Genomic DNA, 27947 nt, shown 5'->3' on the forward strand with positions numbered 1-27947 from the left:
ACTGTTATACATAACTAGCATTCAGCAGACTGTGTTTATCACACAGCAGGCAATCATGAGAAAAATTTCTACAGAAAATTATGAAACAAAATCACTGTAGAACTTTTTCCTATTCTTCACTCTTTCTGAATTGATGCTGTAGCATTGACCTTAGGATGTTGCTATCAACACACCTACATTGTTGATGCTGCTTTGGGTATTTTCATTACTTGTATGAAATTATGTAAATATCCATTCCTATTTTTGCAGTTACTTTAATCTCTTAGCCTAGTAGTATGTCCTGTATCAGTGAGCTCTACAACTGAGTTGTGCATTGTAAAGAGTGAAATCTGGGCTGTATTGTTTCCAATAGCAGTCTGTATTGGAAGAACTGTCCCTTTGTAAAAGGCAGGCACTGTCCTTTGCTGTTGCAGTAAGTCAGCACTGCTAGGCATTCTTCAGACAAAAATGATGTTCATGGTGAAGATGCCCTTTCAGCAAAGAGTATGAACTCTTCATACATATATTTATAGGTATTATCTTTATATACTATATATATTACTATTTTAATTTATAATATATTACTGTATATGAACATATATATTATATTTATATGTTTCTATAAGTTTTGCAGTTGGATTGGGAGGTGAGGAGCTCTAGCATTCAATTTGATATACTAAAAGCTGTGTATGTCCCTTGTCTGTTCTGCCCTTCTCATCTCAATGGTCACTGCTTGGTTTTTAAGGGAATGCATGAGGGTATGCACTTTCTCAGACATGAAAAGGATCAGATGAGTACAGATGATTTCTCACTTGATCTTTAAAAATGTCTTTAGATTCAGAAGTCCACTAGATCTTTCATCTTTTCTGGGATTAAACCTCTTGTGTTAATTTATTTCTGAGTTCTTTCAATTCTCTACCTGAGCTGTTGTTTATGGATACGCTTTGAGATTCAACCTGAAAAGATACTCATCCTCCTGCCAAGCTTCTAAAGGATTTGGATCAGATCTGCACTGTTTTCCAAAACAATAATAATGGAACTTGACTTAATATAACGACCTCCAAATGTGTATTAGATGGAACTGTGGTTCAAAGAGTGTGAGAGCTTATAACCTGCCTCTCTTAATTTCTCCATGTTTAGACTTTAAAAAAATGCCTTTGCAAATATATTATTTGTTTGGGGTTCATTTTATATGAAAAAAAATAATGAAAGAGTAATCCATCCTTTCCTAAATCTTCCCAAATCTCATTTTTGAATATATGCATGTCAGAGTTGACATAAGTGTACTTTCAAGGCTTTATGTTACTTTAGAACTTTCACTTATTAAGTTGCTGGAGTGAAGAGCTGTACAGTTGACAAGTCTTTTGTAATAGAGTTTTGCACCTTAATATTCTTTGTTCTTTTTTCAGGATATATTTTTGTATATCCTTCTTGGATATACGGGATGAAGGAACTGATAGATGACTCTTTGTACAGTTTCCCTCTCTGCATCTTTCTCCAGAAATTAAAGCAAAGTTCACCTATAGGTGACAGCAAACTCTTGGAAACTGAACATACAGTCCACCCAGTGTATGCAATTAAGTATACAGAAGTGACAGCAAAAATGCTTTTGTGGAAATATGCAAAAAATCCATAGCCAAACAAACCTCAGGAAACCCATGATATCTTTCTGAGAACTGCAAAAGAGCTATCTAACGTGGGTGGTGACTAGATGAGGAGAAAACCTTCAGTCTGAGGATTTCCCAGTAGCTTACACTTGAACTTACTTTGCTCTGGTAAGAAGCTGATCCCGTAAATAACAGCTAATTAGACATCTCCACTCGGCATCTTTTATTGGAGAGAGCTGTAAGGTCTAATTGCTGCACCCAGTTGTCAGCCACAACAACTATCAAACATTATCAAATGCTCCCCACCTTTGAAGAATCAGAAGGGCCATATGTGTATGTACACATAATCCTCTGAAACTGGAAATCAAAAATGAACCTGTGATTTATCATGCACATTTTCTGGTGCAGCTGAAATCTATGCTGTGTACTTTTAGGTCATTGGGACATAAAAACCTTGGTCTAATTTCCTGCTTTATCATATAAGTAGGTTATTCTTCAGTGAATTTTGAAGAAAAATAGGGAATGTGACATTTTTTCTTTACTCCTGAGTTAGTGATTTATATATTTATTTTTCTAGCAATTTGGTAAATTGTGTAGTTATTTACCACTTCTGTTAAAAATCTATGTTCATGAAGGAAAAACAAAATCAAATTTCGCTTTTTCTTTACAAGCAGGCTATTTCTTATCAGCAAAATACTTCTTATGAAGTTAGCAGCAAATAAAATATTTCTAGACTGTCTTATTTCTTTCTAAGAATAATTCTAACTTGTGCCAGAGTGTTATTTAAATATGTTAATAGTAAAAGCTGTCAATTAGATTTGGTCTTTTGTAGTGTGATCTTCATTAATTACATTCTTACTTTTAACAGAGTTATTTTACACAATCTGTGATCTTCCAGACATAACTACAAATGAGCACTTGGAGAAAACAACACATTTTCAGGGCATTCTTGCTTAACAAGCACCTGTAAAGAATCAGTTGGAGCACCTCCTAGGCATGCATCTTCTTCCCATGGGCTGTGAAGGGAAGCCAATAGGGCTATGCTTTTTGATCCTTAAGTTAGGGACAATGAATTGCTTTCCTTCTTCAGTGAACTGCTGGCAAACATAAGAAACTGGTACTGAAGTCCTTTCTCTACTTGGAGATTAGAGATGAGATTTCCTAGCAGGGTTTGCACAGGCATGGTTTTTTTTTTTGTGAGTTTCTTTTTCTTTAGTTTTTTGTTTGGTTTTTTATGGTTTGGGTTTTTTTTTTGTTTGTTTGTTTGGTTGGTTTTTGGTTTGGTTTGATTTTAGTAACATCCTATAGTAAGGCAAGGTAATTAACCATTCTCTGGTCAGAAAAAATCCCCAAGCAAACCAAGAAAAGAATTGAGTACAGAAATTTTTATCCTTTTACTTCCTCCTTTTTGATAGCAAAGAGATATTTAGAGGATTCTCTGGTCAATTCTTACCCTTTGTTGCAGATTGTTCACAGGACCCTCGCGGCGATGTTGGGCTCTTTGGCAGCTTTAGCCGCCTTAGCTATTGTTGGGGAGGTAAGTTACCGAACTGTAAGTGCTAACTTTGTTTTTAGGTGTGGTGTCAGGTGTCATAAACTTTCATGTTTGCCCTTTTGTGATTGGGCACATGACAGAGCAGTGCTTTTTAAGAAGGAGGGATGTTAGGACAGATACTGGGATGGACAAACAAGTCAGACAGACTACTGTATAGACAAGGAGGGTACAAAAAATTCTGTAGATGCTTTTTTGTTCTGATTTGCAGGAAGTGGAGTACAACCATTTTCAGCTTAATTCAGAGTTTCTTTAATATTATTATTTTCAGTAATGTTAGGCTACCAAGCAAACCAAAATGGAAATACATTGCTTTATACTACCCCAAATAATTACACTTCATGCTTGCATGTTCCAACCATCTTGTTTCCCCCGCTGCTTACTCTTAGCTGATATATAGTGAAAACTCAGATTGCTGTTCTCTGTTTTTGTCACAGCCACATCATTACTGTGTTCTCTTAAAGTCCCTCCAGTTTGTTCACAGATGAAGTGGTATGCTTTTGTTCCCTTACCAAAAAAGAAACTGGAGTGTACCACATAATTTGGTTATTTTTTATTTCTGTAATGCTGTGTAAGGAACAATTTGACCAACTAATAGCCTAACGTAGGCTTTTGATAATGACCCACTTAGGCTGCCAGCAGTACTTTGAATTAGTAATAATAATAACAGTGATAATGGCAATAATACAGAGTCCGTTTGTGCACCTTATAGGAACACTTACTAATTTCCATTGCAGCTTATTTAAACAGTTCATCAATTAAGTGGAGTTTGTAATTCATAGCTAATCACAGGTTAGGTGTTTTGTGGCATTCACTGGTAATTGTATTTTTTGATTGCAGAGGCCAAGTATGGTCAAAGTGGTGGAGTGGATTGATTATGAGACACTGGCGTTGCTGTTTGGAATGGTAACAGAGATGTACCTTTTGCTCTAAATGTGCTGAAATAATCAAATTCAACTTTGAGATGTTTCCTTTTAAAACATTTTGTTAATTGCACTTTACTGAGATAACTTACGATGAAAATTTGGGCCTTAAGTAATTTACCAAAATGGAGGATGATCAAACCCCTGAATGAGTCTTTTAAAACGTTTGTTTTCTATTTTTTTTTTTTTTTAAATCTGTTAAATTGTGTTGATAACATGCTAGAAACATCCTCGGGGACTATAAATGGAAAGACGGGTTTAAGGGCCAAGTATTATCATTCTCATTTATCTTTTTAATTTTGTTTACTCAAAAACTTCCTCAAACACACTCTGCTGGAAAACTGGTTTTCTTTATCTTAGTCACCACTATGTTTGGAGCGACAAAAAAGCAAGCCAGAATTGGAGAAGAAATATCTGATTAGATTATAATCATGTATTATTTTATTCACGTTGCCCAGAGTTATTTGTGGTAAAAAGAGTTTTCCAAGTGCTACTGAGATCTAGCATAAAATATACAATATACAGAGACAAAATTACAATTATCTGTTGCCATTCTGAGCTTTTCTTATTTCCTGACACTGCTCCCTGCTCCCCACCTTTCCTAGGGAAAAAGAAAGCAAAAAAAATATTCTAATGGGAGCAAAGATAGAGGGACAGGCAACCTCCCAGACGTGTGGGAAAATGGAAGTAATTCTTGAAGCTGCTATCTTCTGTACTCTGCAGAGAATTACTGCAGAAAGCAAACACACCTATTGGTTTTTCTTGATGAATGACATAAGGGAAATGGATTGAGTTCTTATTGTATGATGCCCACTTGGTCACTACAAATAATATTCAACCAGACTAGTATGACATTTAAAGACTGCTTACGCTGAGAAGTAAATTTCACCATATGATGCATTAACTAGAGACATCTGGCAGCTGTAGTGGATATTCTAATATGAAGGTGATCTGACTTCTAGAACTGTGTCAGATAAGAAGTACATTTTTCATTATCACAAACTGCTTCACTTTGTTTTTGAGTAATAATTCAGTTGCAAGCTGTTGTATTTTTCTCCCTCTTTTGGTAGATGGTTTTGGTGGCCATATTTTCAGAGACTGGATTCTTTGACTACTGTGCAGTAAAGGTAGGCTTGTTTTGGTGTTTGTCATTATTTCTGGATTAATCAAGTTAGTGTTTATTCTAATCTGTTACACCAAGCACTATCTTTGAAGAACCTTGCTTAGGGTAATGTATACTTATCACACTAGAAATGACAGCGGTTAGCTTGTAATATTGGAAAAATCTTTTAAGGATAAAAGGAAGCCCTTAATGCAATTCTATTTCTAGAGGAGAACGTAAAAGGCCCCCAGCAGGGAAGACAAACACATGGACAGTATAGAGCTGAGTTATTTCACTGACTTCCCCAGGAATCACAGTTCTACCATAACTGAAATTTCTACTTATGCCTGGCAGTGGGAGAGAAGAAATATGGGAACTATAATTGGCTTTAAGATCACACATAAAATACGGCCACAGACCTTTTCACAGTAGCAGAACAAAAGATTACATGAAAAGGATAATTCATTGAACCATAGTCATAGATTCATAGGAATGTTTGGGTTGGAAGGAACCTTAATCACCTATTTCCAACCCCCCCTGCCATGGCCAGAGACACCTTCCACTGGGCCAGGTTGCTCAAAGCCCCATCCAACCTGACCTTGAACACTTACTGGGATGGGCATCCACAGCTTCTCTGGGAAATCTGTTCCAGTGCTTCACCACCCTCACAGTAAACTTACCCTCTTTCAGTTTAAAGCACTTCCTCTTATCCTATCACTACATGCCTTTGTCAAAAGACAGCTCTCCTGTAGGCCCTCTTTAGGTACTGGAAGGTGCTGTAAGGTCCCCCCAGAGTCTTGTCTTCTTCAGTCTGAACAACCTAGATCTCTTTCAGCCTGTTCTCATAGGAGATGTGCTCCTACCTTTTGACCATCTTTGTGGTTCTCCTTTGGACTCACTCCAGCAGATCCACAATCTCCTTATGCTGGGGACCCCAGGCCTGGATGCAGTATTCCAGGTAGGATCTCACAAGAGTGGAGTAGAGGGGCAGAATCACCTCCCTTCTTTATGTGCAGCCCAGCACACAGTTGGGCTGCTAGTACACATTGCTGCATCATTCTGAGCTTCTCATCCACCAACAGCCCCAAGTCTTTCTCCTCAAGGCTGCTCTCAGTCTCTCTCCTCAGCCTATACTTGTGCCTGGGGTTGCCCTGACCCCAGGCAGGACTTTGCAACTGGCCTTGTTGAACTTCATGCAGTTTGCATTGGCCCCTCTGGGGCTTTATCCTATGGTACCCCACTAAGGAGATCTCTGAAGAGGCCAAGTCTGCTCTTCAGAAGACCAGGTTAGTGAGCTTGCCATGCACCCTCCTGATTGCCGTAAGGATCTTGAACTCCATCAGTTGGAGTTTGGCACTGCAGCCAAAGCTGCCCCTGATGTTCATATTCCCCAGAAGTCCCTCCTTGTTGGTGAGAACAAGGTCCAGAAAAACATCTCATTGTCTCCTCTATCCCTTACAGGAGGAAGTTATCAGCAACGCAATTCAGAAACTCCTGGACTGCTTAGGCCCTGCTGTATTGTCCCTCCAACAGATACTGGGGACATTGAAGTCCCTCCACTGGGGCTTGTGAACGTGAGGCTGCTCCTACCTGTGTATGGAGCACCTTCTCACCTGCTCGGTCTTCCTGGTTGGGTAGCCCATAGCAGACCCCCCCTATAATGTCACCTGTCCCTGCCCTCCCTTCAGTCCTGACCCATAAAATCTTGGTCAGTTCCTCATCCATCCCCAGGCAGAGTTTCATGCACTCCAGCTGATCACTGACATAGAAGGTAATATCCTCTCCTCACCTGCCCTGTCAGTCCTTCCTGTAGAGGCTGTATCCTTCCATTCCAACACTGCAGTCCTAGGAGCGATCCTACCATGTCTCTGTGATGCCAATAAATAAATTATAGACACGTGCATGCCCTGCAGCATGCACGTGTCTATAATTTACTTATTCCCCATGCTATATGCTGTTTGTATAGGGGGGACTTAAACTGTGCCCCTGATGAAGTTGATTTAGTGTCTGGAGTGGCTGGAATTCCTTTGTGGTGATCCTCAGGTGCTCTCCTGTTGACCTGTGATCTCCCTTCATCTTCTGATCATCTCTTGCTGGCACTACCATCAAACTGGTAGAAGGGAGATTGAGAGGATTGAGGCCCCCTTCTCTGGCAACTTTCAAGTCCTCCTCACCAGCTTGGCAAACCTATGATCAAAGGTGCTGTTCCTCTTCTCTGAGAGATGGACCCCATCAGCCCCCAGTAGACTGTTCCTCAAAGCCACTCCTGTGGTCTAAGTAGCTGAATCCCCAGCTGTGGCATCAGTCCTGTTATCATTTGTTGATTCATGAGATCTGACTTTCAAACCCCTTCTCTTTGACTGGGAGGATTGATGAAAAAAACACCTGAGCTCTAGAGTCCCTTATCATCACTCCCTGGACTCTGTAATCTTTCTTGGTACTCTTTGGACAGGTTCTGGCTGTATTACTGGCTGTCAGTTTGCTTTCAGAACACCCACCATTCTGCCTTGAGGGTCAGGAAGGATGAGGGCCCTTGGACTGTACAGATGTTCACAAAACAGTTCCTGGTTGTGGAGACTTCAAGTCTCTAACTTGACCTGTTCTGAAGGATTGTAGGGTAAATATTGCCCAGGATGAGGGACACTTACACCTGCTGCAAAGCTTCACTTTCTTCAGAAGGGTGGCAAGAAAGAAATCAGAAGTGACAAAAACGACTGCTTTGAACAGAACCCCTAAACAAAGAATATGTGGACACAACCCCTGCCTATACAGATGCCCAGTCTGCGTAGCCCTGGCAGTGCTGCTCTGAGGATGGGGGATGTGTGCCAGCTTATAGAGGGGATGAGAGATCTGAGCCATGTTAGTCTACCTGGGCACGTAGGCAGAAGATGGGGCTCAGCCCTGCTCCTGCCACAGACCCTGTTCATGGCTGGCAGCAGAGCGTGATATTTCTTCAGGCTTGTTTCTTCATTTGCATGATGGGAATGTTTGCCCACTTCCATTAAATGCTTTTTTGCTAAATTAATTAATATTGGAGAGGGTGCTGTTGGAGGTACGTGGAATAGTAAATGCCCTAAGCTCACTGTTGCTCAACTTTGATCAAGTTGCTTTATCTACTGTTTTTTTGAAAACCACACTGGAGTAATCTAGTCCTTTAATTTTGTTTCTATTTGTTTTTCCTAGGCTTATCGGTTCTCTAGAGGCAAGGTATGGGCCATGATTACGCTTCTGTGCCTCATTGCTGCAATTCTTTCTGCATTTTTGGACAATGTTACCACCATGCTTCTCTTTACTCCAGTAACCATAAGGTATTTTATTGTTATGGTTTTGGACTTGGTCTTTTATAGCCAGCAATCAGTAGAAAACATGTGTGCAAAATGCTTGTTTGGATTTTTTTTTTTGATCATTTAAATGGAAATCAAAACTTCAAATACTCTTACTGTAGTAGAATAAAAAGATGGCACTTTCAAAGGAATATGTTGCCTCTTCCAGTTGCCTGATCCCTTTGCATTAATATTGGGCACATATCAATTCTGTTATACGGCCTTGGCAGCTAACTTTCCTGGTTTGTCTTCATATCTGGACTGCAATAGCATATTGGACCATATACTCCCTAGTAGATGAAATTTTTTTCCTATAAAGCAGAGTGAATTTTTTATTTAAAGCTATCTTATCCTTTGTTGGCCAATATCTATGTAGAATTTTAGATGTTTTAGGGAGATTGTTATTCCTTCTAATACGAGTGACAAACATATTAAAAAAAAAAAATCCGGATTTCAACTAACAGCTTTGTTTTGGAATATGAGACTGTGCATTTTCTTCCTGTTGGTGATCACATAATTGAAACAGCCACTGGTTAATTCCTCAGTTTGAGATTAAATATTTGAAACTTTGAACAGAGAATGGTAAATTTAATTATTTTAGATTTCTGTAAATTAATAACACCTAATTTGCAACTCCATTTAATCAATGTGGGATTATAAATTACTCTTTAACCTGAATTTAACCTGTGTCTGGTCTGGCAAATCTGTTTAATCTAGCTCAGTTTTGGAAAGATCTAGTGAGTTTTTAAAATGATCCTGAGTGATGTAATGTCTGCAGTCATTATCATGTTAAAGTACACAAAATTCTATTAAGATATGCCCCCACTTTAAAATGCAGTGTAAAACACTAACAAACAATTTTGCAAGTGTTTATTCTAGACTGGGAAACAGCTGGTTGATGAAAGCTCCATTTGTCTTCTGTCTGATTACTTTTTCAAGAGATCACTTTGCCGTACCCTAATCAATTATCACACCTCTAGCAGTAAGCAGCACTGAAACTACTGAACACCAAGTTTTCTTTAGTTATGTTGCAGAATATTTTGAATAAACTATTGCACAGAGTATTCTGATTTGGAAGGAACCCACAAGAATCATCGAGTCTTAAGTGAATGGCCCATACAGGGGACTGAACCTGCAAACTTGGTGTTAATAGTACCATGCTCTATAACTAGGAATAGTTTGAAATCCAGAGATTAATGTAGCATAAAAAGGTTTCCACAGGCAGAGCTACTGTACTATTTATTGTGTTTTCAAAGAATCATAGAGTAGCCCAGGTTGACGGCACCTCAAAAGAACTTCTGGTCCAACCTTTCATGGGAAAACCTAGATGAGATTATCTGACACTCTTCAGTCAAACCTTGAAAAACTCCAGCAATGAGACTCCACCACATCCCTGTGAAGGGAGTTTCGGTGGTTAACTGTTCTCACCATAAAATTTTTTTTCTTACGTAAAGATGAAATCTCTGCCTTGTACTTGTTGCCCCTTGCCTTCTGGATCTTTCTGTGTGGATCCTTGTGAAGCCTGCCTTTGTAACCTCACTTTACTTAATGAACTTTTGTACTAAATGTATACTAAGTACTTTAGTTTTATAGTAAATGAGCTCATAACACTGAAGGAGGGGAAAACTCAGTATGTGGGAAACATTTGTATTTGAATCACTATCAAAGCTAAAATAAAATTTTAACTCACCTACTAAAACCAAACAATTGCCGAGCTCAAAAAGCTTCATGCTGGGGGTCATTTTTTGTTTTTATATATCACTGCCATTGCCTAGAGCTTCACTGTGTTGCACTGTGCAGTCATTGCCATGGAGATGAAGCTCGCAGAAAACCTTACTGGCTCTATGAATATAAGGCTTTCTATTTCCTTTAATAAGGTATAAACCATGACGCTTCTTTCACTCTGCATTTTGTAGTAAGCTGATAAAAAAAAGGTCATACCTACTCGTTTTTAGCTGTAGTTTATTTTCAAGATACTTTGTTATTGGGAACTAGGAAAGGCTGATGATCATACACATGAGGAGTTGTATAACCAGGGCAAGCGAACTGAAAATTGTGACCCTGATATATAGCTAACACAGTCTGATGGTTTTATACTTTGGGCTTAGTCTTTCCTGACTTACTTCAGAGTTCTCATTTCAAGACATCACTAGGTCCATCAAAGAGAAAGAATCACTAAAAGAAAGTTAAGGTTATATTTTTAAATATATGGAAATCAAGGAGCAACTGAGTTAAAATACAAGTACAGTTGTGGTCTTGTACCACAATTGATACATTTGGGCCATTTGTACTACAAAGTATCTTTTAACCGAATGATTTCAAACTGTTGGGAAAAGAGTGTATTTTTGCACAGTTACTATTTTCTGCAGTTTTTATGTGCTGATATATATGTCATCTGACAGTGTTTTTTCTGGGTTTTAAATTGACACTTGGTGATAACATAAGTGAATCAAATTAAGCTTTTGTGCAATACACTCTTCTCTTTGAAATATAGGTTTTAATAATACAGGCTTAGACTGAGCAGCAAAGCTCAACCCTTCCTTCAGGGAGTTGTGTGACAGCACTGCAGTGAGAGCAATACTGAAAGAGGATTCTTGCTAACCACTCTTTCCCTCATCCCCTATTAGATTAGGTAGAGGGGGTAATAATTTAAGTGTGACCTCCATCTTTACATTCTGGAGCAACGTCCTGATAAGTTGTGAGGAGGGATCCTTCTTCCGAAGTGCTTAGGTGTGACTTTAGCTTTCAGCCTTTATTACCAGAGCCCATGTTTAAAGTCAAATGTCTACTTAGAAATGAGTGGGTTGTGTGGGTTTGTGCATAAATGTAATTTGTGTGAGTTGAAGTAACCTGTGTGAAGACTACTATGTGTAAGTTTTAAGATTTAAGGCAATTTATGCACAGTGTAAGAATTTAATTTCACTGTCTTTATACCACAGGCTCTGTGAAGTACTTAATCTTGATCCTAGGCATGTCCTGATTGCAGAAGTAATCTTCACAAATATTGGAGGGGCTGCCACTGCTGTTGGGGATCCTCCGAATGTGATTATTGTTTCAAAGCAGGAGCTGAGAAAGAAGGTACATACTGCAGTTTGTTTGGCTACTAAAATTAAGTGGTGATATTGACTTATGCAATGTTGATACTTCTCTTCCCCAGACAGCCATATAAAGAGAACATAATCCACTTTTTCTGCCATGCTATTTCTTTCTTAGTAGGATGATCAGACAGAAGAGTGTGATCTTTTGGGGACAAAATTGTGATGAAGAATAGAATTTTTGATATGGACTGAGAATACCAGTTTCCCTTTTTTTTGTTGTTGGTTGTGAGGGTTTCCTTATTAGTGGCAAAGTGAGAAAAGAAGCAAAGCAACAGAGACCTGCAGAGGGAGCAACAAGTTGGAAAAAAGAAAAATGGAAATCCATCCATTTTTTTTAGAATAGGCTTTCTCTCAAAAGTTAAATATAATGAGACAATTTGTTTCGTTTACAGCAATTCAAACCAGAAATAATAGTCTATATGCAAAACCCCATAACATGAGAGGCTGCTTTGCCCACATCACGCATGAGGCACTTTATCCTTCAACCCCAGTCCAAGGGGACATGAGGGGCAGGAGGAGGGTGGAGGTTTCTCCCATGCAGCATGGGCCACAGCTGGCTCCCTCCTCCTGCCAAAGTTTTGGTATCTCCAGGCTGCAGTGACAGATTGTAACTTCCAACACTTGCCTCTTCCATTGTTTGCTGGGTGTCTGATGCCAAAGGGAAGGCTGGGGTGGCTGGTGCTGAGTGGGACTGCTGAACACAAGACACCTGCCAGCAGGAGCATCCCAGTCCCACCATCTCCAACCCACATGGCCCCTCTCTGCCCTGTGGATAGGCAGAGCCGCTGCTGGTGGGTGTTCACATTTGCAGCCTTCAGCATTTGCATGGAGCTGGTGTTTGCATGAGCTTACCGTGCTCTCAGCTATCCCTGAACACGAGGGCATCAAGTCCCCCTTCTGCCTCTGGCACAGCCACTCATCTCTTCCTGGTTTGTTGTGGGACACCAGGGAGGCAATCTGCTCAGGATGCAAGGGGCAGACCCTTCTGAGCTGAGCCAGCTCTATCCTCCTCCTGGCTCTGCATCAACACCAACAAGCAGCGTGATGGAAGGGGCATTTATGTAATGGGCACATCTACAAGGACACCAGGCGTGTGTTTTCTGGTTTGGTCGGGTGCCATAAATCCCCAAAATAAGTAAATCAATCTAAAGTAATTTAGTGTGAATTGAGGTAGTGTGAAAATAGCTGTGTGATTGGAGTAACTTATGTATCTATTGCCCTACAAAAGAAAGATCTCTTCTAATTAACTGAATACACTCAAATTAATTAAGTACTGTCCAGATTGGAAAATGTCTGAAAGTTCATAGTATTTAATAAACTGAATGTTTACCATCAAAATATTTGAAATGTACTGCAATTGGCTTGTTTGGTGGGTGACTTTGAATACTGTAATATTCCCACCTGAGGATTTGATAGCTACATTTTACATTTTAAATATGAAATCCATGCAACTCTTTAAAACATCTGATCTAAAAGAGAATAATTAGCACCTGCCATGCAGGTTATTTTCCAAAATACTCATCATCTCTGTAGAACTGTAGAAACAGCTGCAAATGTGGGAAATAATTAAACAATCATATTGAAAAGGAAAAATTTTACAGTTCTTTGAATTTTTAGGAGGACTCAGATGTATAAATACGCTGGCAAATATGACATTATAGCAAATTCTGTATCTGAAACAAGTGCAAAAAACTTTCCAGATGTTTTATCTGAAGCAAAACAAGGCTTTAAAAGGGTTAATCGAAGCATCTTACTGGCTTATTTTTTGTTACAAGAGGGTCAAAGAGCTAGCCTTGGCTCTGAGGCAGAGTGGCATGGTCTAGCTTATGTCCCTCACTGCTTAGGGCTCACCCCTTCTAAAGGAGATTTGCCTGGGAGAGTGTTGGCAGGAGTAACTGGATAAATCCAAGAGTGAGGGCAGGGAGGAGCTGGACCATCTGGCCTTTTACAGTCTGAGCTGTTCAACTAATAGCTTGATTTTGTCCACCTGCTCCAGCATGCTGTCTTTTAATGAGAAGGAGAAACATAGATATTGCCGTCTTGTTTGTAAAACTAGTTCTAGTAAAAACTGCTGTGAAGAAGGGTTATATGAGCCACCAGAAATCTGTGTCTAAAATACATGGGAAGCCTGCTACATTAGTACCAAGTAAAATTTTTTTTTTTTTTTTTTAGAACTGTTCCAAAGGTAAGAGTTTCTGAATGCCATTTTGGAAAGAGTCCTTCATGTAGTATTTTTTTATAGTATCTATTTTGATTTTTTTTCTATGGAAAATACCTGGTTTTCACCTCTTTTTAGCATTACAGTCATGCTTTTGGACATTCTAGGAATTTTAGGAATTTCTTCCTCTTGATATTGTCATTGAAATTCCCTTTTTCATCCTCTTTTTCAGTGTTATTTTTGCACAGTAAGTACAGAAGTACTTGGAAAACTGCCCCTGCAAGTAGCTGAATAGTGAATTGCACTATATAGATGATAGGGTTTTCTGCTTTATTAGGTATTATCTGGAGGCAGATTTTATCAGTGTTCCTGAACTTTTACTGCTGTACAGCAACCTCTAAAAGCAGCCAAGTAAAATATTATGCAAGCTTAAACTTTTTTAGGAAACCTTGGTTTTTAAATCAATGTGAAATGAAGTGCAGCCTTGTTACTTTGGGTGTTGTTATTTGGTTAGAAAATGTTAGAAATGCTTTATTACTTGTTTACTGTAATGCTGGAGAGATTTTTCTCCCTAGGTTCAGGGAAAAACTCACACCATATTAAAAATACTTTATTTAAGCTTTGTTTGAATAAATGAGAATTTTGTAATATTTTGCTCATTAAAATGTAGGGATAAGTCTTTCTATTTGTCTTGAGATGCAAATGAATGTAAAAATTATTCTTTCTTCGTTAATTTATAATCCTGACATATTCTCTACCATCATGACTGGAATCAGAGGAACATTTGCATAATAGGAGAGGAAAATTTGTAGTATTCTTGCTTATTCTTAGTGGGAGTTGGAAGAAGTTTCACAAAATAACACATATGTTGAGGTTTTAGGGAAGGAAAATAAGAGTTCTCATTAAGAGTAAATGGAAAACATGTTCAGTAAATATAAAACTTTTTCTTAGTGTTTTATTATCTTCAGAGTTCTGCTACTGAGTGGCTATTGTTAACAAAATTATATTTTTATCTTGAAGAGATATGTGCTTCAGACTTTGGGAACTCCATTTTTTATATGCACAATAGAGCATGAACCAGTTGGATACCGTCATTGCTTTCAGAAAGGTTGAAAATCAAATCCTCTGTGTTTGGGAACTTCACAAGTATCTGTAGTCACACTTTTGAAATCAGAAGTTGCTTGTGCTCTAAGCATAGGCTGTGATTACAAGTTCTTTAAATAATGGATGGGGAATAGATCTCCAGAGCAAAATGATGTTGTGAACATAGCGATGGTGAACATGTGCACTAGCCTATCTAGCCTTAATCTGCCTAAAAGAGGTAATGATAAGGGCAAAGGCAGTTTTAGCATGTACTAGCCACTGGATTACATCCTTTTATTTACTGTTTTTGTTAGCATGAGATAAAGCTTGTGCTGCTAATCTGATGTTTGCTGAGGATTTGGGCATTTCAGCATCCCACTCAGAGTTATTCCTGCCATTTAATAGGAATTCCCTGCAAAACTCACAGACATCAGGTTTTCCTGTTCTGCCTCTTAGTTACTTTCAGCCTTCATGCTGAAATTTAGCATGAAGTGATATCGGTTGATTGTATTTAATGAAATATTGTGGTACCAAAAATTTATGAATGAAAGTAGGTACTTCTGAAAAATTGAAGAGAAAATCCTGGTGAAATGGATTCCTGTAGTTTACTAGGCTATTTTTGTTGAGTGTGCTGGATACGAGCTTGTTAAAACTTTTAATCAATTTGTAGAACCCTACCCTTTCAATATTTCAGTGATCTCTTTTCTCAAAAAAAAAAAAAAAAATTAGTTCCTAGGTAAAGTACATGAAATAAAATTTACGAGTTTACATCTGATTTCAGATTTTTTTTCCCCATTTCTGCATGTAGTAATCATTAAAGAGTATAATGCAAAACAAAAAAGGAGGTTTATCAGTGTCTCAGGTAAACATTATTCTCATGTAACTGGGTTACACGATCAGTGGTTTCTGGCTCAGTGACATCATGAGCAGCTCCCCTGAGACAGTGTAGATCTCAGTCACTCAGCTAGAAGGGTTGTTTAAACCAGTGTAGAAATTACTCTTGCTCTTCTTCATTTTATTAGTTTTAAAATATTTAGTAAAGGGCATTGTGGCTAGAAGCGCAGAATTTACTGCTCCCTGAATTGCTGCACCCAGCTATAATTTTTGTTTTCTCTTTGTTCTAAAATGGCAATTTTCTTCAGGAAGAGTCTGAATTACTAGAATTTAACTTTAGACCTCCAAAAGCTATAAAAAAAAAGTAATAATCAAGAGCATTTTGATTAAAGTTAGCATTTAGGAAAACAGTATGATACTTCTTCCTAATATGAAATTGATATATTTGACTTTGCATTTTAAACTATAAACCAAGGAAAGATGCCCACTTTGTTTCAGCTCTGAATCTCTAGGCAGTGGAACCTTTAGGCTGTTGTCTTGCTAAAACAAAATCTTTAGATTTTCTGTTAACTGGGGAGCAGGAGAAATTTGATGCAATCAGCACAGCCTCAAGTAAGGGACACTTGAAGCATGTTTTGTATTTATCTGATAGATTGCAATCTCCCAGAAGAAAAATATTTCTTGCCTGTTGTGCATGTCACTTCCATTCCAGTCTATTGTGCAGGAAAGGAAAATCTCTGTGAAAATTACATTTAGTTGTATGCAGCAGACATGTAGAGCACTTTAATGTGTTTTTACAATGCTGAATCCTGGCCCCAGCAGTGCAGAGGACTCAGGAGGTATAAAATGTGCTATTCACAGCCACCCAGAGTATTAACATAGGCTCTGTGGAAATGTTGCATGCCCTTCCCGGGGTTTGGGAAGGGAGCAGGAGCAACTGATGGAACTTCTGTGCCACCATCTTGGTATCCTTTGCTGCATTGTTTGTATCTCAGGTGCAGAGACTAAAAATCCCTTTAGTCTCCTAAAGTTCTCCAAGAGGCTGCCAGTTGGCAGCTACCTGTCAAGGTCTGATGGGAAATTGTCCTTCTTTTTCCCTGAAAGCATATTCTCTGTGCTGCAGAGAGGCCTAAAGCATCAGGATAGGCAGTTGTCTGTATTTCACTCTAAGCCTTAAAAAGTATCAGCTGTAAAAAGTGGCTACAGGGTGTCAGTTGTCCAAGGCTAGTGATCATCAGGATTCGTTTTCACTCACTGTCTCTTGTGGATCAATACAAGGAGCTAATGGAGATGAAAGCCGGGAGCAAGGGATGGGAAGAGAATTAACTCCACTCTTGGATTATCACAGGCAGTGCAGTCATGCAAGCTCTTTTCTGAAATAAGCACACTCATGCTAGGAAACTATTTGTTTCAGCTGAATTGGAAAGAGCAGAGTAGCATGTTTTCTATTTCCCCAGGGATCTCAGAGATAAGAAAGATCAATGGGGTAATATTATGAAGTTTAACAAAATCCTGAATCTCAGCCCAGCTACTCTCTTTGAAAAGTTTGTATAAGCCCTTGGATAGGCTGCCAAAAATCTAGTAGACAATTTTTTTTTTCCTCTTGTGATCATGTCTGCAAATCACTTTTAAGGCTTATCTACGTCAGCTCTTATGTCATAAAGCTGTGTTAATCCTGATTTTTTTTAAGAGTATTTGATCTCTATCTCATTTCTATTCCTTCAAATGTCAGGCAGATCTGAGACCTCCTTCCTAAACTCAGCATTTTAGTTTGCCTTGTAGGTTAATGTGATTTACTTCATCAAGAAATTAGTTTTGTGGGTTTCAAGTGACACATTTCTTGTGCTGTATTTTTTCAGAAGCTTCTGCATTGTGGCATTGCAGTAACAAAGCACACTTTTATTTTATTTTTCACTGAAGTTGATGTGATAATAAAAAAGTAAAGGCAAGTGAATTTGTATATCTGTGTTTCTTTGCAATAGGTCACTTCCTTAAATTCAAGACCCTTTACCATGTGATGGAGACACCACATATTTAAACTCAAGAGTTACCAAGAATTCTTTGGATTCCTATTTATGTTTTTTATTTCCTGCTTTAGCTTGTATCTTTATGCCTGTGTATCCTCACAGAGAATTTCTACTATCATACCTGGCTTCATAGCTGGCTTCTTCATGATGTGGGCACATTGCTGCCAGCCTAAGAAAAGATTCGTCTTCACTGCTCTTTTTAATAAGACTAGTTTGAGTGCAAAAGTAATTTTCCTCATTCTGGTAATTCTGTATTGAGCATATTCTGACCACTCCTAATTACTTTACTGCTCCTCGACCGGTTTCCCAGTCATTTTTTCTTTCACAGGATAATTTTTTTCTCCAGTCAGATTTAGGCATTATTATTTTGGCTGGTGTAGCTTCAGAGTTTTTACAGCTTAATTCCCTTCAACTTCCTACCTCTCTTTATGCCATTTTAGAGACCATACAAAACTGAATGCTGATTTTTGCATACTTTCTGAACTGTTTAATGGCACATTGTCAATAGTTGAGAAATTTCTGAACCAAAGACAATTCACCTTGCTATTAAGGTTCTTATTTTTCTGGCCAAAATTTTCTGATCTTTCTCTTTGGCTATAATCTTAGATGCAAATAAATGTAAATGTACATTTATTGTCAATGTTAAATTACTTTCATTAAGGAAATAAACATGGGGAATATACTTTGGGGGCAGGTCTTACCAACACTGAGCCTTTTCAGGACTTCTTTTTGTTATTCATTGTTATTTGTAAATTTCCTAGAGTTATGAATGTTGATTTCATCCCTCATGGGAATGTCTTCTGTAGCTCTGAATCTTAAATTGATGCCCAGAGGCCAATCTTTCTAAGCATTTATAAAAATTGATTTATAAAATCTGTCTTACAGAGATGCCAGACACCTGACTGGCTGACCTATTATGTAGGCAAACCTAATGAAGGTACATTATTTTCCTTTGCGGTGTCACATTCTTCTGTCCAATTCTTAAAATAATCTCATTCCAATTCCTGAAGGGTCTTCCTTCTGCTTCCATAAAAGCAATGGCTGTAGTGAGCAAAAGGCCAGCAGATGAGGAGGTGTACAGTTTCACCTTTTAGTGCCTGGAGAGTAGAAGAGTCAAGGAATCTATTATATAGCAACTAAGGATGATTTTCTTTAGCTCATGAAGCTTAAACCTGTATTTTTAATAGGATCAAATTCTAATCCTAGGTCTGCATATTTATGGTTTGAGATTTATTTAACTGTCTGCAAGCTATGGATTTTTTTTTCGAAAGAGCACCAATCTTTATCTGGCTATGAAAGTTCTTTATGACTGTAATCAGTTTCTTGTGTCATGTGTCTTTTATTATGCCCTGTGGTACAATACAAAAGCTTTTTTTCCCCTTTTTTGAACCAGAGACATTTCAACTACGAAATGTCCACATAAATTCTTTTAGTAGGAGAAAATATAGTAGAACACACATTTAAGGTACTAAGTTCCCAATAGTCTTAACACACTGGAGGTAGTATCAGCTGATGCTGCAAAGGAAACTGTTTTTAATAGACATTGGAATTACAGAAGGATCTATAGGAAGCTCATAGTGAAAAAGCAAGGGACAATAAAGAATAGAGGTGTGTCACAGGGAGACACACTAACTTTCTAGAGTCTCTGTGCAATCAGTGGATGCTCTGAAAATTCAGTTTGGACAAGCTGAGCTGTCCAGGGCTTGGATTATTCTTTCTTACATGTGCCACAGAGCTGCTCTGTTGGGATCACTGGTTCAGACAACCTCTGCTCTGTGAATACAAGACAGTTCCAGAGTACTTGAATGTGATCTGACTTGGAGCTTTATGGATAACTTCTCTTGGGCAAGCAAGTCATGACTACAGAGAATCCCAGCCCAAATCCATTACATTGTGTGTAATATGGAAAACAAAATAATTCAGTTGAAAGGTACCTAGCGGTCATCTAGTCCAATGTTCTGCTCAAAGCCTGGATAACTTTAAAGTTTTAAGGCAAGTTGTCACTATTAATTCCTATTGTTTGAAAGCACTACCTTTATAATGTGTTCTGCTTAATATTTTTGAGAACCCCTTCATTAAATGGTTCCATTGTGCAAAATGTTTAGAAGTGTGTTGATTTATTGACTAGGCAGAAAAAGAAAGAGAATATTGACATATATTTTTGTTGTAGGAGAATGGTTCAGATAGAATTATTGTTAAAATATAATTGATAGAATTATTGTCAACAGTTTAACATAAAAGCTGGTCATTAAAATTTAACTATTTCAGAGTTAGTATGAAATTAATTTTCAGTGATTTAAGTGAGAAATGAAAGTTAATGATTCAGTTTGGGTATATTTTTACTATCTGTGTCAGGAACACTAAATGTGTTTCAGAATAACTTGTAATGTTATGTTTTAGTTGTCTGAATTGTATTGTAACATGGCTTGTCTCCTTGAAACAGATGAGATACAGCAGATACTGTACTTGGAACTTATTTATTGCTTTATGTTTATCTTTGATTGCTAAAGTACATATATCTGAATAGTTTTCCCTGTAGGTAATATAGAAAAATAAGTGATTTTTAATGTAGTTTTTCATTTTTATTTTCAGGGTTTGGATTTTGCAGCCTTCACAGGGCATATGTTTGTGGGTATCTGCCTTGTTGTTCTGGTCTCCTTTCCTTTTCTCAGACTCCTTTACTGGAACAAAAAACTTTACAATAAGGAGCCAAGTGAAATTGTTGGTAAGTGTGAGTGTGAAAAAAATTATCATTACATGATATGTGTTAGAATATGTACTAAATGGAAACTGAATGCAAAGCAGTCTTCAGATGGAAGTACCCATTCTCCTTCAGTCTCTGAACATTAATTTTTCAACTAATAAGTAAGATTTTATTTTTGGTGGTGATATTTTCTGATTTTTAGAAATTGATGTTTTTCGGGTGCTCAAATTGAGGCTTTGACATGAATTATTAAATATATTTCAACATTTGCATGGATATTTTCCATCATTTATTATAGCCGTAGGCTTGAATACCAGAATGTTCTGTATTGCAACATATAACATCTGCACAAGGTGCTGAATTCACAACATATCTTAAGAAATATCTCAAGTTTCCCTTGTGACAGGCACTGACGCATTGCCTTGCTGCTGGTTTTCTTCCATTGCATTTTTCAGCAGTTTTTTTCCCAGTTTATGGTCAGTGCAAGGCATTTCATCAAAGTAGAACTTTCCAAATTCCTTCCAGCTTGCCTCTGTGCCTCTTCCAACCCTAAGTTTCCCTGGTGCATAATTTCTACTATTCAGTAGGACTAATCTATGCCTTTTTATGTCCTGCATCTCAGTAGTCTCTGAAGCTGTTAAAGCAGTTTCAATGACTATTGGCTATGTCGGTCCCTTTTTGTCTTCATGCTTTTATGTCTTTCTATTCAGTCTATTTTGAAGTTTTCATCATTGTTCTAGGGCTTCTCTTTCAGTGATTAAGTTTAATAATAGCCCCAAAATGTTCCCAAATGTCTTTATGAGGTAAGAAGGAATTCACTAAGCGTAATTTCTTAGCGATCTTTTTACAAAGATAGTAGAGTATAACTGTTTCTTTCATTGGGTAGATGCTTTTCTCACTTTTGGCTGCAGACGCCTTAGGATCCAGGCTTCCACTGACCTTGCAACAGATGTTTTAATGTGCTGTATGACATCTCTGAACCTGGGTTTGTAGCATCTTTTGGCATGGGGAGGACAACTTTTTATAAGGTTGATCTATCTTGGCTTCATTTTCAATCTATGGAGAAAGATAAGTGCTCTTAAAAGCTAATATAGCTGTCCGTGATAGAACAGACATATTGCAGCCCCCAAAAGCCTAATTCTTTCTTTTGAATATAGGGGAAATCCAAGATGACTAACTTGGTGTCAGAAACCTTCGTGATAGGTAACTCATTTAGGCAAAACGAGTACCACTTGTAGTGCCTTGCCTTGTTCCAGGGAACATTTGCTTTAGGATTAGGACTTTATTAAAAAGGCAGAAGTGACAGTCCTCTCTGTAGCAGATTATGTCTCTTGAACCTGTTCTCATAAAAAGGTCAGAGAAGAGATTTCACTGCTCAGGAATTTCTTGTGAAGACATTTGATTTTGAGGGACTTCAGCACCCATTCAGCACAAAGTGCACTCACCTTACCTGTATATCTCTAGGGGCCAGAGTCTTTCTCAGTGTTAAGATTCAAAACATTTTTGAGGTGTTCTAGAAGTTATACTACCTAATTGTTTTCTAAGAGAATTCAGGGGAATCTTTTTCTTGGGGACGAGTTATATTATATCTATGTGCAATTATACATTATTATACTTTTCTTCATTGTCTGGAAACATATTATTCAGTTCTTGGTATTCAGCATTTTTTTATAACTTCCCAACTTTCTTATTTAAAAAAAAATGATCTACTTTTATAAATTTATTATTTTCTAATAAAAGTCATAGCCTCATAAACACATCCATGACTAACTAGGGCTATTATATGCTTACACTATCTTTAAAAATACTAGCTTGCAAGGTGTCTTGAGACAAGTGATATCTAAGGAGCAAGAAAATTAATTCTGCCAACTCTAATGTTGATCCTGACATAATAGCATTATTCTGTGAATATATACTTTAGAAAATAGAATTGCTACTTTTTGCTTTCAGCTATAAACTTTTAAAGCTTTTGGGTTTTTAAGAAATAAAGTATGCATGACAATTTTTAAAATTAATTTAAATAGTACAATTTATTCACTAGCATAGTATTTTTGCCAGTGAGACATTCTACTAGTGAAACACTGGTTAGTATATTTCCCTCATTTAATTTCTTGGTATCTTTGTTATTTGCAGCTTAGTCTGTTCAGATATAGCGGTCTCCTAATCAGTGTACCATGTGTTCTTATAATCAGCTGCTTGTCCTTTGCGGCAAACCTAATCAGTAGCTGTTCAATTAGAGCAAATGCTGAAGACCCACTCTTTCTATTGAAAATTTCTGTGAAAAAGGAAGAGAAAAAGACCAACATAGCTCCATTAGGAGATAGATGTCATGGTTTGAATTTGCCAAATGGGTTCTAAGGTGCTTTTCAGGGGTCCTTTCATCTCAGGTTGCAGTGGTTCTGTGATAACTTCAAATGGCTTGTTTGAAGCAGCTGTTTTAATCAACTAAACACTAGCCTTCTCTCACCCTGCCCTCAATTAGCAATTAAACAAGATATGTGAGATTTAATTAGTATATTATTTTCCACAGATTTTTTTTTCCCTGTGAGCCATGTGCTTTAAGGGGTTTTTCTGTTGCTTTAGGCTACACAGATTGCTGAGAATGGATTAGCACTAATTTTAAAAACAGACAATGCTCATATTCTGAAAATACATTGTCAGCTTCATTTCAATGGTGTATGTTACCAGTGTCTCTGTTGCTTCCAGACTGAACTGGAGCACCTCTGTAGCAGTAAAAATGCATGTTGCTTCCCTAGAAACCATTATCTGCCTGCACTGGCTTTAAGCAGGGCATATTACAAAGGAAAAAAAAATAATCTGAAGAACTCAGCAGTGAGAGAGAAAATCTAATGTTTTTTAGGAAAGAAGGGATATTTTGAGGACTTTTTTTGAGTGTGTCTTTCAGCTGATAAACTTGCTCCTTGTTCTGTGTGATGCAGGAAGATGCTGGGGTTAGAAGAGTAAGCTGAGAAGGTTAAAAATATATATATATATATATCTACACTTTCCCAAAAGGATATGTAAATGGAAATAATAATATGTGAGTGTAAAGGAATTAAGCTTGCCCACTTCCCCTCCGAACGCCTGAAACCAGAGTTTTTTGTTCCCTTAAGCGTTAATGATACATTATTTAGTTCCCGGGGGGCATAAGGATGCACTATTCTGTCTCTGCTATTAAGCTGGGGAGATGTGGACCTCGGTGTTTGGGAAGGTTGCTATCCCCAGAGGAGTGGGTGGCACATGGTCTGGTGACAAGTATTATTATTGCCATTTTTGCCAAAGAGGAAGAGCTTTCTCCTAACACAACAACTTCTTTGGCACCAGCTCCCCATTTCTCCTTTGTTGCTTTCTCTTGTTTCCTATTGTTTTGCTGACTGAAAGAGAGATCCATCCTTGAAGCAGGAGTGGTGATGCCAGGAGAGGGGGGAGCACATTATTCTCCCTGGTGTAGCTCACTGCAGCAGCTGGGAAAATACTGATGGTAGTATGAAAGTCAGCATGTAAAGCCAACAACAGAAGGAATTTTCTAATTAATCATAGTCATGTATAAAGTGCTTAATGTGTGAAAAACAAAGTGCTGTTTCCCACAACATGAAATGTGGTAACCAGATGAGTGAGCATCTTTCTTCCATGTGGAGCCTTACAGATGCTTCTCAAAGAGAAGAAAAGGGAGAGGAGGAAGGGAAAATAGAAGTACCAAATGCAGTGAAAACGTAGAAATCTAGAAGAGGAAAGAAGTAGGGCAATGATAATTAAGGGTTGTCAGTTGTTCAATTGACAGGACTGTGCTTCCTGAAAGACGTCCAGGCATTGTTCCTGGATTTAAGATATGTACTGCCTGCATCGAGACTCATGTGAATCTGTGCAAAGAACAGCAGAGCTAAGGGGACGGTCAAGAGAGAAAATAAGGTAAAACTGAAAAACTCATTTAACAGTAATGTCTGGTGAGTTTTCCCCTATGTGTGCCATAGTGGTTACAAATGTCTGCTGTAGTGCTTTGTGCTGCAGGTGGTTGACCAAGCACAGGCATCATCAACTGTAGTAGTAGTTGAAGAGATGGTATAGCCCAGTGCTATAGCCTGGTATTATTACTGTTTTGTCCTTGTGGACCCCCTTGCCTGTCATAGCTCTGATGTGCCTGCCTGAGGGAATGGTTCCCTGGGACAGGTGGCTCTAGTTAATGAGTTAAGAGCTTTGTTGTTTTCGTAGGGAATAGAGCATCTGGGTGGCCTCTGCATTCTCTAGCATTGGTTGTGCGTGCTGTACCCTCATGCTATGTCTTGCAGTGTGATGTAAACCTTTAGGTTTACTGTTGGGGAAGAAATACTAGGATGACTTGAAAGAAAACCCAATACTTCTTCAGACACTATGAACTGAAAAAGCCCTTATAAAAGAATAGTAATGTCCAGGGCCATAAGGACAGTGCAGGGATGTGGAGAGAACCCAGGATAAGGTGTTATGTAGCATCAGCAAATGTGCTGCTCGGGGTCAGAGAACAGTCCTTAGTCCTCTTTTAGTTAGCTACATATTTGTAACACCTAGAATCAGTGAGAGGTACATCAATTATGTAGCTGAATTAAGTATATTGGCAAATCTCAGTCCTGAGGTGTGTCTGTACCTAGGTAGATACTTTACCAGTAAAACATTAAACACTAATAATGTGATGTTGAAAGTAGTGGGCTGTACTCACTTGGAAGCTGGTTCAAGTGAGGAAACCTGCAAGCAGATTTTGAAGAGAATAACGTCCAAAGAAAGGAATATTTCAAGATGTTTTCAAGTGTTCAGCTCAATCTGAATGGCAGTTTTGCAATATGCACTGCACTCTGCTGTCCTCGCCCAGGGTCCTGATTTCACTGGAATATAAGGAAAGCATTTTTAAATCTTGAAGAATCATACAGAAGTAAAATGTAGGCTGTTTTTTTTTTTCCTTTTTTCCCACCTCTCTTCTCTGCAATCCAGTTGTATATATTAACAATGACTAGTGAATAGTTAACATTCTCAATCTCCTACTGTGGGTGTTAGCATGCTAAACTAAAAGATTCAGCTTTCTTATTATCTTAGTATCTAACAAATTTTTGGCACATATTGTGTCTTATTTGAAAGGACAGTAGGACTTTCAGTCTCAAAGAAACTAGGTAGTCTTAATGTGCCTTCAGATATTTTGTACACTCCTTTTTGGATAATATATAAGGATCTACTAGGGCCATGCCTTTATGTTTGAAAATGCAAAATAAAAGCTGTCTTTTATTATTTGCACCTTCAATAGCTTTCCCAGTGATGAAAACAAGTGTGGTTTTTTACTTGCCACATATCGAAATTTTCTATATTTTTAAATATTTTAGATAATTTTATGCTTAAACTCCTATATCTGTTCTTTGAATTGCTTTAGAGCTGATGGAGTATTCCCCTTGGATAGAGAAAAACATTGATCTGTCTTTTCTTGTCTTGAGATGATAAAAATACTATTCTGACACCGTAGAACAAGGAGAATATAACAATCTCATATTATTTGCTTAGTGCATCAATAATGTAGCCATCACAGGAAGGCAGCTATAATATTACTTTACCTGTCTCACAGAGAAAGAAAGTATAATATAGTGTCATTTTGAGTCAATGGAGGAGCACTTTACAATTTATTATACACATTTTTCATGGAAGGAATCAGTACAGAAAAATCAGTGATGGGAGGTAAAAAATTAGGTAGTGGCACCTCCTGTTTCTTTCAACAGAGCGCTTGTGACCCTCTGTTTTTGAACAGGAACATCAACTGTGAAACAATTGTACAGATATACACTGGTTGGCAAGACCTGGGTATTCTGTTAACGGTATTTTGGTGAAGCTATGACAAATTTTTTCACTTTATTCCAATGGCTCAGAAGTTCATAAGATCTTCCTAATATACAGAGCTTAAAAGAACTATTTTGGTTAACATTAGGTCTGTTTGCTGTAGAAAGCTTTCACTGTGATGATGTTTCAAATACAAGTGCAATCTTGGCAGATTATTAATTACTTCTGCCATTTTTATTTATCAGAATGTGCTGAACATATTAGTCACCATTTCTACATTTGAACCATTGATAAAAGTTATTATGACTCTGAAATGTGCTTCATTATTTTGCTCCTCATTTTGTCCTATTAAAATCATTAGAGGAGGCACTATCTTTTGGAATGATCCAAAAGAGAGTTGTCCTCTTGTGGCTGTATCTTTTCATGATTCTTTTTTTCACTAATACCATCTTGCAGCACTTCTTCTGCTTTTCCTGGTCTTGAAAGGACAGCAGTAGTAGTTTTAATTTGTGTAAAGGCTTTATAACTGGAATGTATCTATTGACTTTTGAGCAGAGTATAGTGAATTGGAGGTTTTTTTATTGAGTCTTGTACTTTAATGGAAAATATCAGCAAAATTGTTTTTCATTCTCAAGTCTGGCAGTCTGAATTAAAATCTTTTGATAATGGGTAAACCAGAATTATTTTTCTAGATTTCACACCTAAGGAAAATTTTCTGAAACAAACTGCAGTGGAATTTTAGATAACTGAGTTCTCAAAATACTTGAATCTTGACTTCCCATGACCCTGTGCCATTCTCAGTGTAACAGAACAGAGCACTGTGAGCAAATTAAGCAAGTGCTAATGAGCACACATGGAACCTAAATACGTTCATATTCCTGCTATTAAAAGACAGGGAATTGCAGTAGATGAAACTAAGGGACAAAAACACAAGGACTGAAATAAGTTTGTGGCTGTCAATCTGATTTACTTGGAGATGAGAACACAACCCATATCTACCCTGAGAGAGGTATCCCACCTGTTGTTCAGGGACAAAACCAATGTGTGTCTTTATCAACTATCCTGGAATGTTATGAGAAATCTAACTCTCTTTAACATCTGTGGATTATTCCCTCTGAGTCTTATGTGACCATCATAGACACATTAAATTGACTATTCCCTTATAAGATGCAAGAGTGGGCCTGTATTGTCGTAGCTTCTTTCAGTAGCTAAAATGACAGAGGGAAACCCAAAGCACAGTGAGGATAAAACTCCAGTTGCTTTTTGAAGGAGAAGGATACTTGATGTATGGCAGCTTTCTGAATAGCCTAATCCTGAGCCTGCTGCAGCCTGCCCCAAATTGCCCAGAGGACGACTCCTCAGAGGTGACTTAGGTGTGTGGCACCCTCCGGGCTTTGCAATTTTCTGCCCAGGCTCCAACTGCTCTGCTGCAAGGGTGAGGGCATCCTGTAATTCCTGTGCAATGGGTGCAATCCCATGCTGGGTAACAGAGCTGGCATTAGATGCCTTCATTATCACATGGGGCCCCAGCTGTTGGACTGAATTGAAAAGCTTAAATAAATGCCCTGTATTACTTTATGCACCACTGTGCAGATTTCTTGCATTCCATTGCAAGTATTTAGCTGAATAAGGCAAAGCATGTTTTGTCATAGTTTTGAAGACCCTGCAATGTTTATGCCTCTGCTTACCTTTATCCACTATTGATGAACTGGACTGTTCAAAGGAATAAAGAGAAGAACATTTCAGTTCAGGGTTTTTTGCTGTCCCTCC

General features: G+C 38.0%; 1 protein-coding gene across 1 annotated transcript in view; it reads left to right on the forward strand.

The window, feature by feature from the left end:
* The window catches only part of OCA2 (OCA2 melanosomal transmembrane protein), a 167897-nt gene that overhangs the window by 45417 nt on the left and 94533 nt on the right, over nucleotides 1-27947 (forward strand). The window contains exons 10-15 of the mRNA XM_027900810.1: nucleotides 3052-3123; nucleotides 3979-4044; nucleotides 5132-5188; nucleotides 8347-8471; nucleotides 11426-11564; nucleotides 20279-20411. Of these exons, the coding sequence (XP_027756611.1) occupies nucleotides 3052-3123; nucleotides 3979-4044; nucleotides 5132-5188; nucleotides 8347-8471; nucleotides 11426-11564; nucleotides 20279-20411 (592 nt within the window). The remainder of the gene's footprint in view (nucleotides 1-3051; nucleotides 3124-3978; nucleotides 4045-5131; nucleotides 5189-8346; nucleotides 8472-11425; nucleotides 11565-20278; nucleotides 20412-27947) is intronic.

This window comes from Empidonax traillii, unplaced genomic scaffold (genome assembly GCF_003031625.1).
Source record: "Empidonax traillii isolate 1590-97213 ecotype Southwest subspecies unplaced genomic scaffold, ASM303162v1 scaffold750:size552251, whole genome shotgun sequence".
Classification (NCBI taxonomy): domain Eukaryota; kingdom Metazoa; phylum Chordata; class Aves; order Passeriformes; family Tyrannidae; genus Empidonax; species Empidonax traillii.